Genomic DNA, 12,016 nt, shown 5'->3' on the forward strand with positions numbered 1-12,016 from the left:
AATTGGAAGATTGTCTCTTCAAGAGAAGATGGAGATATTTCTGATGTGTATTTAAAATAGCAACTATTTTTCTTCTGCTCTTTCTTATTCACATTGGGAGATGGAGCTTCTGGAACATACAGAAGCAAAAGGATGCGCTCGAGTTTATTTAAAGGCAAAGGCACTGAAACTAGAAGCTGTGCTCCGTTAACACAGCTCGATCTTCTTTGGCTTGTTTCGTCCCTTGATAGACTTGTTTTCCCAAGACAGCGGTGAGGCGGCATCCAAAGTCACTGTCTAAATTCTGTAAAAATAAATGCAGCGAGGACTGCGGCAGTACATAATGCTTTCTTGGCTCAGATTTGCCTTCACACTTTCATATTTGGCACTAACCCACATAGCTCTACCAAAGCTATCTTCTTCCTTCCCTCCTAATTTTATGTGTGTCATGGAGCTCACTAGTGTCCCCTCCAAGCTGCATATCAATTTTTCCTACTTAGAGTAGGATCTTAAAATGTGTGGTCTAGCTGAGATATGGTAATTCAACATGTCCCTAGTTTACATTGGGAATTAACTAGCACTGTGCAGCATGGGGCTGAATTTTGGCAGGTCTCCACCAGCAGTAGAGAAGTAGCCTGTAGGAATGGAAGTAGCTGGTTTAAAGGAAGAGCAACACCTTGATTTTTTTTTGTTCTTGAAAAAACACTGCAATATTGGGAGCTCTGTTGCTAGAGAGCAGCAGTGGAGGTTCACACAAAACGCTTGGCTGCCAGCTCTGCTACCTGCAGTATGAATGAGCTTTGTGTAGTCCTGACAGAATTCAAGTGCAGTGGAGATTGTGGACCTCAGCAGAACGTGTGTGTGCTGGGGTACGTCCAAAGCTAAGGAGGTGGCCATTCAATGTGGAAGTGCTCTGTTGACCAGCTTGCATTTGCAAATGCGCTTTCGCTGATGCCAGGTGTGGAGGAAAACCTCTGTGATGAATTTGCCTTCGTGCATCAGTGCCTGACAGCAGAAGACACCAGAGGAGAGAAGAATCACCACAGTTGTGTTTCAACTGCATAAAAAGTAGGAAATGGAGTTTACAAAAATAGGAAGAGGTAAAGTAGACCCACAGAGTACAGAGAGAGCATGGAAAGGCTATTTTGGGAAGATCAGTGGTGGGGTTTGTGCCCTGTTCCCCCCAGATAAACTGTGGATTTATCTCTGGCAGCACTGAAAAGATGGGACCTTATGCGTGCTGAGCTGCTATGGCATGTCCCTGTGACACTAGATGAAGGAATCTAGCTGCTGCAAAGGTAACCAGTTTATTACATTCAGATTAGGGTTGTATGTGCAGCTTTTTGCAATCTTGACTTTGGATCCCTGACCTTTGCTTCGTCAGTAACTCCACGTCCTGTGGGGACACAGCTCCAGGCAGCCTCTCAGCAGTGAACCCAGTAACTCCTCTCTGCCGCAGAACTGGGCGTAGGTGACTGCACTTAAATGAAATGAAATAAATCTGTTGGTTACCAGAGCCCTGCTGTGTGCTGCTTGTTCTGGTCTATCTATATACATTCCAACAGTGTTTGTGTGCAGGAACAACTGCTTGCCCAGAGAGAGGGGATGGCCATAAGCACCTTTATTTAACATAAAACTCCTGTATTTATGAGACAATGAAGTTCTTTCCTAAGTGGTGTCTTGTATGTGTAGCATCTGAGTTGTTATCTTGGGAAGAGGGTTGGGAGTTTGAGTGGGTTTCACCCAGACAAGAGAACTGCAGGTTTCCTGTAGAAAAAAGCAAAAACAAAACAGGAATTGAATTTAGGACCACTCTGAACTTCATTTCTGCGTGTTTCTGAGTTTCCATATGATGGGTAAAGAGTTCCTTCTGCTGAACTTTAATCCTCTAGGTAGAAAAGATGGAGCAATATTCAACATAGTGTATCACTAAAAGCTTATAAATAACTCTTGTTATGCAGAAATCCCATACTGAGTGCTACTGCATGGCAGCCAGGGTGAGAGAGGGATGACACTCCATCTCCCGAAGATAATCTGAAATCGGAGTGAGACAATTGGATTTCAATTTAGGGCTCCCTGGCATTGTATGTGTTGGGAATTTATTAATAAGCAAGTGGAAAAGTTGTTGTAAAGATATGTCGGAGCATGTTAAGCTTTTTATATCTCTTGCTGAGAGTTGTGCTTTCTGCTGCCTACTTGTTGCTCCTGCATATTTTTTGCAAGGAACTTTACCACTGCTCATTTCATACTGGGCTCTACTTTCTGATGCCCGAACTGAGAACAGGGTAGAAAAACACAAGACAACTTCAAACCTTTATTTTCTTTTGCTGCTGAGAGCAGCTGAAGCTTTTTTTTCCCCTGTTTATTCGTATGTTTTGAGAGGTGTCTTGCAGATTATGAAGTCAGATGCCTGGAGTTATTCTGAGACTTCTGACTCCAGCAAGTACTGAATGCTTCGGCATGTACGTGCTGAAGTCTGCAGTGGTTCGTGCCATACATACTTGCTGAATTTTGGTGGTCTTTTGGTTTGCCTCCTTTGGGACTGCAATAAAATATGTAAATAATATGTCAAACCACATCTTCCCTTCTCTTTCTCTTCTGCTGAAAGAGAGAAAGGGGGGAGGAGAAGCCTCTGAGCAATGATTTGTTTAAGTTCTTGAAATACATGTTCAGGATTATCTACCAAAGCTAAGATACAAAAATCCCAATGAATTCTTTTCTCTGCAGGGGACTTTAATTTAAAGCATTTTTAGATAGTTGAAATGTAATCTATTGGTATGAAGCATATCTACATCAGAGATTTTTATCTGCTTGTGCAATAGAAAATTATTTGTGTTGGTGAATGCATGATTTTCAGACATACTTTGGGCTAGGAGCATTGCACATAATATATATTGCACATAATAACTTAGAAAATCTGAACTGCTTGAAAAATCTGCATTTGTCTTTTTCACAAAACAGGAAGGAGAGCTCTCTGGTTACCTCTTCACAAGATACCAGAAGGGTTGCTGTGTGAAAAATCCCGGTGTGTCCTGATCCTCTGGTTTTGGGGTCTGAGACAGTTGAACACAACACAAACAGTGCCAGGAAAAAACAATGTGTAAACACCTGATACATTTTCTGAAGCTGTAATCAGAAAAAAAAAAAATAACTCAGTGCCGCGAGGACAAAAAGCTTTTTGAGAGTGGGGGTGTGCTCTGAACAGATGGGGCATAATCTTGACTGAGCTGGCAGCTAGCTGGAGATGAAGACTTAAATTATAATTCCAGAAAGTGTGAGAGATGAGTCATTTCTGGATAATACACAGACTTTTCCAAGTAATTAGTATTTCCCAGGGTTAATGTTAGTTCCAAAGCTATTTCAATGCCTTTTTTTTTTTTTTTTAATAGTAATTGTTATGTTTTAGGAGGTTTTTAGGGAGGGGTACTCTAGTTTAGCAGCTCTGAAATGGAAGGTGAAATAAAAAGTTAAATATCTTAAGAAATGCTGAACTTTGGTGCTGTATGCTTAAAAAGAGGGATTTGGATGAGTGGAGCAGAGGATGGCGGATACCCGTGAGTGCTCTTCAAATTTTTGTGATGGAAAGAGCTGAACTATCTTGCCTGCATGTTGTCTGGAAGATTAAGGGCTTGTTTGGGAGATTGGGTTCTGCTTTTCAAACTAGTTGTTTTCATGGGCTCAGTTGTTGTTGCTTTGTGGAAACAGATGTTTTACACTACTTTACATACACATGGTTTAGGGTTTACAAAATAACTCAGACAAACAACATTGCATCTAAATAATTTGAATAATTTGTGGCAATGTACAATTTGGATAGTTTTAGTATTTGTAACAGCGAGTCTGGAGCTGCTTATGAGATAATCCAATGCATTTGGGGTCGGTGGTAAAGGACAACAGCCATTTCCTGAGATGTTTTTGTATTGCCCCTGTCCCATGCCATGCCTCTGGCTCAGTGCTTTTGCGAGCCGAGTTCTGAAATCCTTACATTTCATTTAGAAGTTGTTTCCTGGATTGTTTTAGAGTGATGCCACAAATACATTGATTACCTTAGATAGTGTGAAAAAGGCTGGATGTGAAAGGTGATGCTTAGATTTTGACTATTTTTGTTTCAATAATAGAGATCTGAGAGGTTGTAGGACTCCTCCGGAGTCAGTAGCAGTCCCCAAAACCTCAAAAATGAAAGCTTTGCCAATATCTGACTGAATTTGACCTGTGTATGAACACTTCGAATAGAAGAATTGGCACTTGCAGTCCAGCTTATACAGAATATGCTCTCTAATAGGGAGAGCGTTGGTCCCGTAGGGAACATCTGATGAGTAAATGTTGGGTTTGTTTGCTGTCTGTGGCTTTCTCAAAGTAAAGTGTGAGTTATTTTAGCTTGGGTATCCCTGCAGTTAGAGTTAACAAACCTTGTGTATGAGTGAGCTAGTTTATAGCCAAAATCTCTTTGCTGTAGACAGATTGATTCTGTAGCCCTGAGGACACTGAAAAGTAATGTAAGCTGGTGCACTGAATTAGTAGAAGACTGGATTTTAGAATAGTATATTGATTTAACACACTTTCCTGGGCATGACTATACAGTTAAATACATGCTTAGTTCCATTTATAGGTAAGGCAAACATCTAAGGATTAAATCAAATCTGTTTCTCAGATTGATGCACGTGTACTTCGGGGAATTGGGTCATTTGATCACGGTGATAATGGTGTAAAAATCGAAGCTCTAAATAGGACGTAAGTAATAAAAACCAGTTTCATATCTTTAAGGAAGAGTCTCTACTTACTGAGTAAAAAGGAACATTATTTGTTCCTTTTTTCTTGACTCTAACTGACTTTGTTACTTTTCTGTACAGCTGTGAAATTAAGGCACTTTGTCCCTCTTCCCTCTTTAAAATTTAACTGCAGAGGTTTTTGCTTTCTTTGGCAATCCCATCTGAGATTATGCTGAAGGAATGGGGAAGAACACAGCGTCCGTGTGTATGCAGATTGCATTAAAGCCAAGGAGACATGCTCATGGAGTAGGCTGGACTCCAAAAGAAAAATGGATTTTTATGGGAGGTTTGGGCCTGATAAACTCAGGCTTAGCAGAAGCTGATGTGAAGAATGAGAAGGGTGTTGATGCCCGACCTTTCCTTCGTACACGTCGTGTCCTGCCAAGGGTTGGAGATGTGTGCACGCTTTCTCCAACCGAGTTGTAGGCAGTTACTAGGGGAGTTGGTTTTCTTGGTGTGCTCTGACAACCAGTGCCATAAATCACACTGGAAAATAATCTCTTACCTATGTTGGAGAAAAGCATGAACCAGTTTGATCAGGTTTTACATCCTCCTTTAAGTCTGCAGGCACTCCGAGGGGCTGAGGCTGTTGTAGTCCACCCACCCAAAAGGACTTCTGGAAGCGGCCGAGAGGCAGCCTAGGATTTGAGCAGTGTTGTCCCCAAAAGGTGCCCAAGGAGAAAGGGGGCGAGGGAGGAGAAAAAGGAGACTCATTGCACTATGAAATGTTAATTTCCTTTTTAAAATGACAGAGAAAATTGCAGTTTGAAGTCTACCCCTCTCGTGCAGAAAGAAAACGCAGTCTCTGTTGAAAAAACGGAGTAACCGGTGTGTGTATGTGCTTATTAATGTTATTTGAGGTATGTTACTGCCTTAATAACAGCTCCTCCTCAGTTTCATCTGGATAATAATTTGAGTTTGAGTGCCAGGCTAGCACTCTTTAATTATATATTATTTTCTAAACCAGAATGCATTCAGAATTTAATGCCAATGGAGTTTGTGGCTGCCAGTGACCGTAATTTAGGCTGTGTTCAGAGACAAACGTGAGGCCTAACATCATGTGAGTCCTTTAACTATTCTCCCTCCTCCACAGAAGCTCAGCAGAAACTCTGATTATTTTGCTTTGCCCACTGCTAACCAAAGTTTTGTCTTTTCTACAGAGATGTATCTAAAACTGGAAGATGTGACCCGTAAGTTTAATAAGCCTTGCATAATGGACGTAAAAATAGGGCAGAAAAGTTACGATCCATATGCTTCAGCTGAGAAGATACAGCAGCAGGTCAGCAAGTACCCACTGATGGAAGAGATTGGCTTTTTGGTACTTGGCATGAGGGTAAGGACTTGTTTTCTTTTCCAATTCAGCTTATGCTCTGCTCTGTTGTCCAACACCAGATACCGCAGCTAGTTTATCTAGCAAGTGACAATGCTTTGGAGTTTTGTGTAAATAAAGTGTTATCTCAGTGTGTTGGTAGTACTGGTATCAACTGTCATGTGAAGTATGTTTCAAAACACTGCTTCTCTTCACAAGTGTTTAACTTGGCTGTGCCCCTTCGGAGAGTCTGTTTGCAGCCTCTCTCTATATATATACACACATACAGGAAAGGTGTTGGGCTAGATGATAGTCATTCAAAACTGAATGTAGTTGCAATCGTTTCTTGTTGCATAGCTTTAAAGATTGTAAAGCGTTTTTTTTGGTGTTTAGGCTTGTATCAGAGATTTACAGAAAGGACCAGTCTTCAAAATTTAGTAACAGTCTGTGTCCTAAGTCTTTTTTTATTTTTGATTTGCTTTTATAAAAATAATGTAATTTTTATACTTAGGGAAGAGTAAGTTAGCTTTTCAGAGGTGATATGCATGGTTATAAATAGCTGCTTATAGTCTGCAGTTAAACAAGCTTTCAATCCAAAGAAAATGTCTTTGAAGCATACGTGCTTGAGGAACGACTGCCAGTTGGAGCTTAGTCTGAAATGGGTAAAGACCTTCAGATGTCCTTAGTGACTCCGTTAGATTTCCTTCTTTTAAACAGGGAGAAAGATGAATGAGTATTTGTGTATTGACTGCTGTAATACTTAAGCATAAGGAAAAGCTTTACAGAACGTTTATGGATCAGTAACACAAACGCGTTAATGTCAGTAAGGATTGCCTGATGCAAGGCATCTGAAGTATTTTTTTCCTGCCACAACTGGTGTGGGTATATTTTTGGTTTGATATGAGGTTTTTGTTGCCATACTTGCATGGAGGAAGCCAGGGCTTTGCAGGCTCTGCATCAGCAAACATAAATGGCTGGAGACTTTGGTAAGCCTCTACTTTGCTTAGAAAGCAACAGCACCCAGATTGCACCATTGTCTGAAATAATTCTAATCTCCCTGCAGTGTTTTGTACCTAATTGCCTAGGCTCTCAGCCTTAACTTTGTCTTGAGATAAGCTTTTACAGCTATAAATTATAGTGGTCATGAGTAGTAATTATGCAAGCCTGGGAGAGAGCATGTGGGAGTCGAGTCAAAAAACAGTCCAACAGTTTGGATCGAGAAGGAAGGCTGAAGATTATAGGCTTGTATCATTACATAACCTTTCTTATCTCATCCGTAAAACAACGTACTTCACGTTCTTTGTGTCCTGACAGCATAAAAGGGGTGCTTGCTTCCACCGTATTTTGTGGTTTTGTTTGTAACCTTGTCGTTTACTGGCATCTTGATCCTGTTGCAGAAATTCTTTTGATTCCCTAATTAAAGCTGTGTTTATAATGATGGTTCCCCCAAGCACTGCAGTTTCCCATCCGGTGTTTAACTAGATGAGATGTGTTTTGAGCGTTTGGAACCAAATTGCATGTTGAAGTTATTTTCCAGAAAGATTTCAAAAGGTTCCTCCTCCCCTCACGCAGCACTTAGCAAAGCCCACATTCACAAACAAGGCATTTTCTCTGCTCAGCTTGCCTCCTCTCGATTACGGGGTGCTCTCTGCCAGTCTGCTTGCTTTATTATTCCAGGATTCAGGACGTGATGTAAAACCTCTCCTGTACAGGCATTTTCTGCCTGTAACAGCTAACATGCTGGGTAAGGGATGCTGGTGTTTGCTGGGCAAACATGTTTGCGTGGTGTCATGCAACCTAGAAAGAAGAGTTTTGATTTTAATCTCTTGGTTCAGAGTTATTTGCAATACTGGGGATGAAGGAGGTATCTCACTGTTTCTATTTTGGAAAAGCAGGAAAGGGGGGGGGGGGGGCAGGAAAAAAAAAAAAAAAAAAGGAAAAATGCAGTTCTCTGTGCTTTTAAAGCACACAGCATAAAAGCTGTCATGAAGAAAGATATGAGCAATAATGTTACACCTTTTTTTAAAAACAAAAATGTATTTATAGTCCTTTTTAACCCCAAAAGTCATCGATACAGCTTTTTTACACACTGATAAGTAAGTAATCATCTAGTTATACATCCATACAGACGGTTTATCCTTTAAAAAATGATAATAATCTAACTGGCAGAGCTTTGTTTTATGTACGTGGCTCTGGCATTTGGCATGTGCTAAAGCATGCTCATCTTTATTCACTGAATAGCAGAAGAAATGCACGGAGCCACATTTAGAAAGCACAGTCATTTCAGTAACATTTGTTAAAAACCTATTTCATAGTCAGCGCAGGGGTTCCTTCCGTCAGATGGTTGAGGACAGACGTTTGTTACAAAAGTAGGGAGAGCTCAAATATAAATCAGAACTCTAAGTTACAGTTTCAGTAACAGAAATACAGGTTGCATTATGGTTTTACTAGTTGACATAAATATACAAGAAACATCTTAGCAGCGTATGCAGTATTAAAAATAGTGTTCTATTTGCTGTTGAATAAAAGCAGAATGTGTGGGTTGTGATCTTGATTCACAGCCCTTTCAGATTCCACAATTCCCAATTTCTACGTTATTTTTTTTTCCTTTTTCAGAGCATCTTGATTGCAGTGTTACATAGCTCACAATTTTTGTGAAACATGTTTTTAAAGCACGGAGCGATGATTATGTAACTTGGCCTGTATAATCCATCATGTACTGTTGTTTGTGCCTATGATTTATTGCATACATTTATTGCATACATTAATGCAGATACCTTATCAAAGCTGTTTCCAAAAGCAAATTTTGTAATCTACAGCACATGTTCCTGCAAGATATTTTAAAACTAACCGTGGCTGAGACCATTTTCTTTCTGTATGAACCTTTTCTAACAGTGCAATTTTTGTAAGCCCTGATATATCAATTAAGATTTAGTAGGTGAACAATAATAAAGCTATTAAATCTTGCATCTAGCATTCCTATTCTTCCTTGAAAAAAAAAAAAAGGCTTTTATGTTCGTTTGTTTTATATTTCTATAATCTAATTCAAGCTTGGTTTCAGAAAACAGCGGAAGACAAAACAAAAGCTAAAAAGAAAATGCTCACAAATTCGACAGTGCCCAAATCTGTGCTGCAAGACTGAGTGCAGCAATTCCCCTGAGTCCCGTATCTGCCAGTCAATTGAAGGATGTTTCAGAAATTCATTTCTAGAGTTCAGGAGGCTCATCTGTCATCCTCTTGGGCGAGGGACTCATCAGATAAACGACAGCTGGTACAGTTGTGTCCTTATGGCTGATAACAGCTCCTGGATGTTACAAAAAAGCAGGGGATGGGTGACATGAGAGGTGGCCTCCTTTTTCTCCCTGTTATTATAAAAAGCAGGCATAAGAGAAATTTATTCTAACGAGCTGCTCTGTGGAAGTGTTGGGAATCCAAAATAATGTATTCCGCTATTTTAAAAGTGCTTCATGACTTAACTGCAGTGCCTCTGTTTCTTTTATTTAGGAGGTTATTGTTCTGCTCTGTCACTGAATAGGTTTCAACATAATTTCATTCTACAACTTACTGAATTTATTAAAGATAGGGTTTATTAAAACTCAGTGTTAAAGTCTTCCGTAGTAGCAGGAAGAAGTCCCTGAGAGCTCACAGGGCTGCGGAGAAACTTGGCTTCTTCAGACATAAAGGAAACCTCTGCATTTCATGGGGATAATGGTGAGGTGTGAGCAAAAAGTGTGAAAATACATATTTCAGTGATAATTCTACAAGTTAGGGAGTTTCCATAGGTAAGTATTTGAACAGCTGTGTATTTTTCTGCTTTGCCATGTAAGCCAGCGCTGAATTAGTGTAAATAACACTGTATAAAGTTTGATACTTTGCTTTCCTGGAGTCAGTCTTCAACTTAACATTCTAAAGCTGCAGTTGCAGGGTTTGCAAACTGTCTCACTGTACTAACACCATAATTTAAAAAATGGTACAAAAATGTCTGCATATGCAAACAGTAATAATTTAACACCTCTTGGGGAACCAAAAGCCAAATGCTTTTGGAAGAGAAACTCCAAAAATAATTTCCCTTGTCAGCTAATTATCAGGATTGTTTGACATGCTGCCCATACAGAGTCCCTACTATTAATAATTAAAACTGAAAAACTTTTTAGCTTGCTGGATTCCAGCTCTGTTTATGCAGAAACCTCACTGAACTGGGAGTGCTTGTAGGCACAAGGAGGAGCCTACACGCTGTTGACCGAAACATCTCCATTCTTGCCTGGTAGGAATGTGCAAAAATCCCTGATCAAGCAGGACTTTTCTTACAGGAGATGTTTTGCAGATCTCATGCGTTTTCTTTGTCTTGTGCTATGCAGTGGAACTCCTTATGTGAATGCAGAGCAAACGCGTAACGAGCCGTGGCAGGTGGACAAGAAATGAGATTTTCCTGTCTAATAATGTCTTGGCTGTTGTTGAGGCTGCAGATGTGACTTATTGGACTTGCCATCGTTTTGACAGAAATGGGCTAGTACAGGCAGTCGCAACAACAGGTTTACAGAAGAAAAGTTGGTTCAAAGGCAAATATCATTTTGGGAAGGGGTGGGAGCAGATTAGCCGCAGTGACGGCGTGAACAAAAGCGCGGTAAGGCAAGAAGCCTCTCGGCTTGGAAGTCAATTTCGGCCTCGTGCTGCTACAGCAGAGCGATCCCTTTGTTTTTGGGGTGAGGACCAAGCAAGACGTGGTGAAAGATTGCTCCTATCTGAGCTGGGGTTTCTGTTCCTCTGCTTTCAGTATGGGCTTAACGTGTTTGTGTTTCGCTGAGGTCGTCCAGGAATGGTTCAAGCAGCCACGTCCTTGCCATTGAGGAAAGGCTTTGAGGAGAATTAAGAGACAGCTCTTTGGCTAACGTGGAGAATACTTTCATGATTACCTGCATGTGTTGTCCTTCAATACTATTGTCTTCAAGAAAAGAAAAATAACTTAGAACTGCAGCCAAGCCCTTTGGTAACCAAGGGTATTCTGAGCATGCTTATTCACAAGATAGTTAACTCTGTACGTTGTAGTGCTGGTTGGTATGTGTGGGGCTCAGCAGTTTGTCACCAACCATTTTGTATAGTTAAATATGCCCAGCCGATGCAAAACTTGCACATAAGAGTTTTAAACCTCTAAAACTGGGGGGAATGGGTTTGTGCAAGTTATGAGAAGAGGTAGGGTGGCTTCGTGGGAAACTCAGAGGCACAGGGGGCTTATGCGCTGTTCCAGCGTTTTTTTGGAAAAGAAAATGAGCTTGCAGATCCTAATCAGCATTTTTGAGCAACTGCCCGTGTCGCAGAAACGGTTAGCTCCTATGGGTAAGAGATAGGATTCTGGTAAACAGGATTATGTGTTCGTGAGCGTGCTGCAGTGCAGATGTGTGCAGGCAGCTGCCCCTAGACCGACCGAACGCGCATGCTTGGTGCCACTGAAACGAGATGCAGCTCGTAAAAACATGGACGCGATCTCCAGATTCTTGCTCCTCTTCCCAAGGAACAGACTTTGTTATTCTTGATTTATTTAATTACCTTTTGCATGTGTTCTTTTTGAAATTTTGGAAGTTTTTGAAAGCAGTTCTGGTACTTGAAGTAATTAAATAAGTTGTCCTTGACTTTGTATGTTTTATGCTCTCTCTAATATGCTTTAAAGAAAAGAAGTGGAGAAGAATGATTGTTTTAGTGAAACCAAAGTCACAGTAGTCAGATATTCTTTTAAAATAACTCGCCTCTTTCATTGCGCTCTTTTGAATTTATAGGCAGCAGGACCTCACTTTCTGTAGCTGTTACAGCAGTAGAAGTTGGACTCGTAACAGTGGGAAGTAATCCCGCCACCAAGCGAGCTGAAACACTCAGGCTTACTACTGTTGTTTCTTTAGCACAATCAGAATTATTTACTGCCCTTTCAATGCGTGGCTGATGGCTGGAGTCGCTGTTTCCACACACC

General features: G+C 40.6%; 1 protein-coding gene across 4 annotated transcripts in view; it reads left to right on the plus strand.

Moving 5' to 3' along the window:
* Window positions 1-12,016, plus strand: part of IPMK (inositol polyphosphate multikinase) — a 40,592-nt gene that overhangs the window by 20,554 nt on the left and 8,022 nt on the right. For all 4 annotated transcript variants that reach the window (XM_084525133.1, XM_084525134.1, XM_084525135.1 and 1 more), the window contains exon 4: window positions 5,909-6,081. In XM_084525133.1, the coding sequence (XP_084381259.1) occupies window positions 5,909-6,081 (173 nt within the window). The remainder of the gene's footprint in view (window positions 1-5,908; window positions 6,082-12,016) is intronic.

This window comes from Aythya ferina, assembly GCF_964211825.1.
Source record: "Aythya ferina genome assembly, chromosome: 7".
NCBI lineage: Eukaryota > Metazoa > Chordata > Aves > Anseriformes > Anatidae > Aythya > Aythya ferina.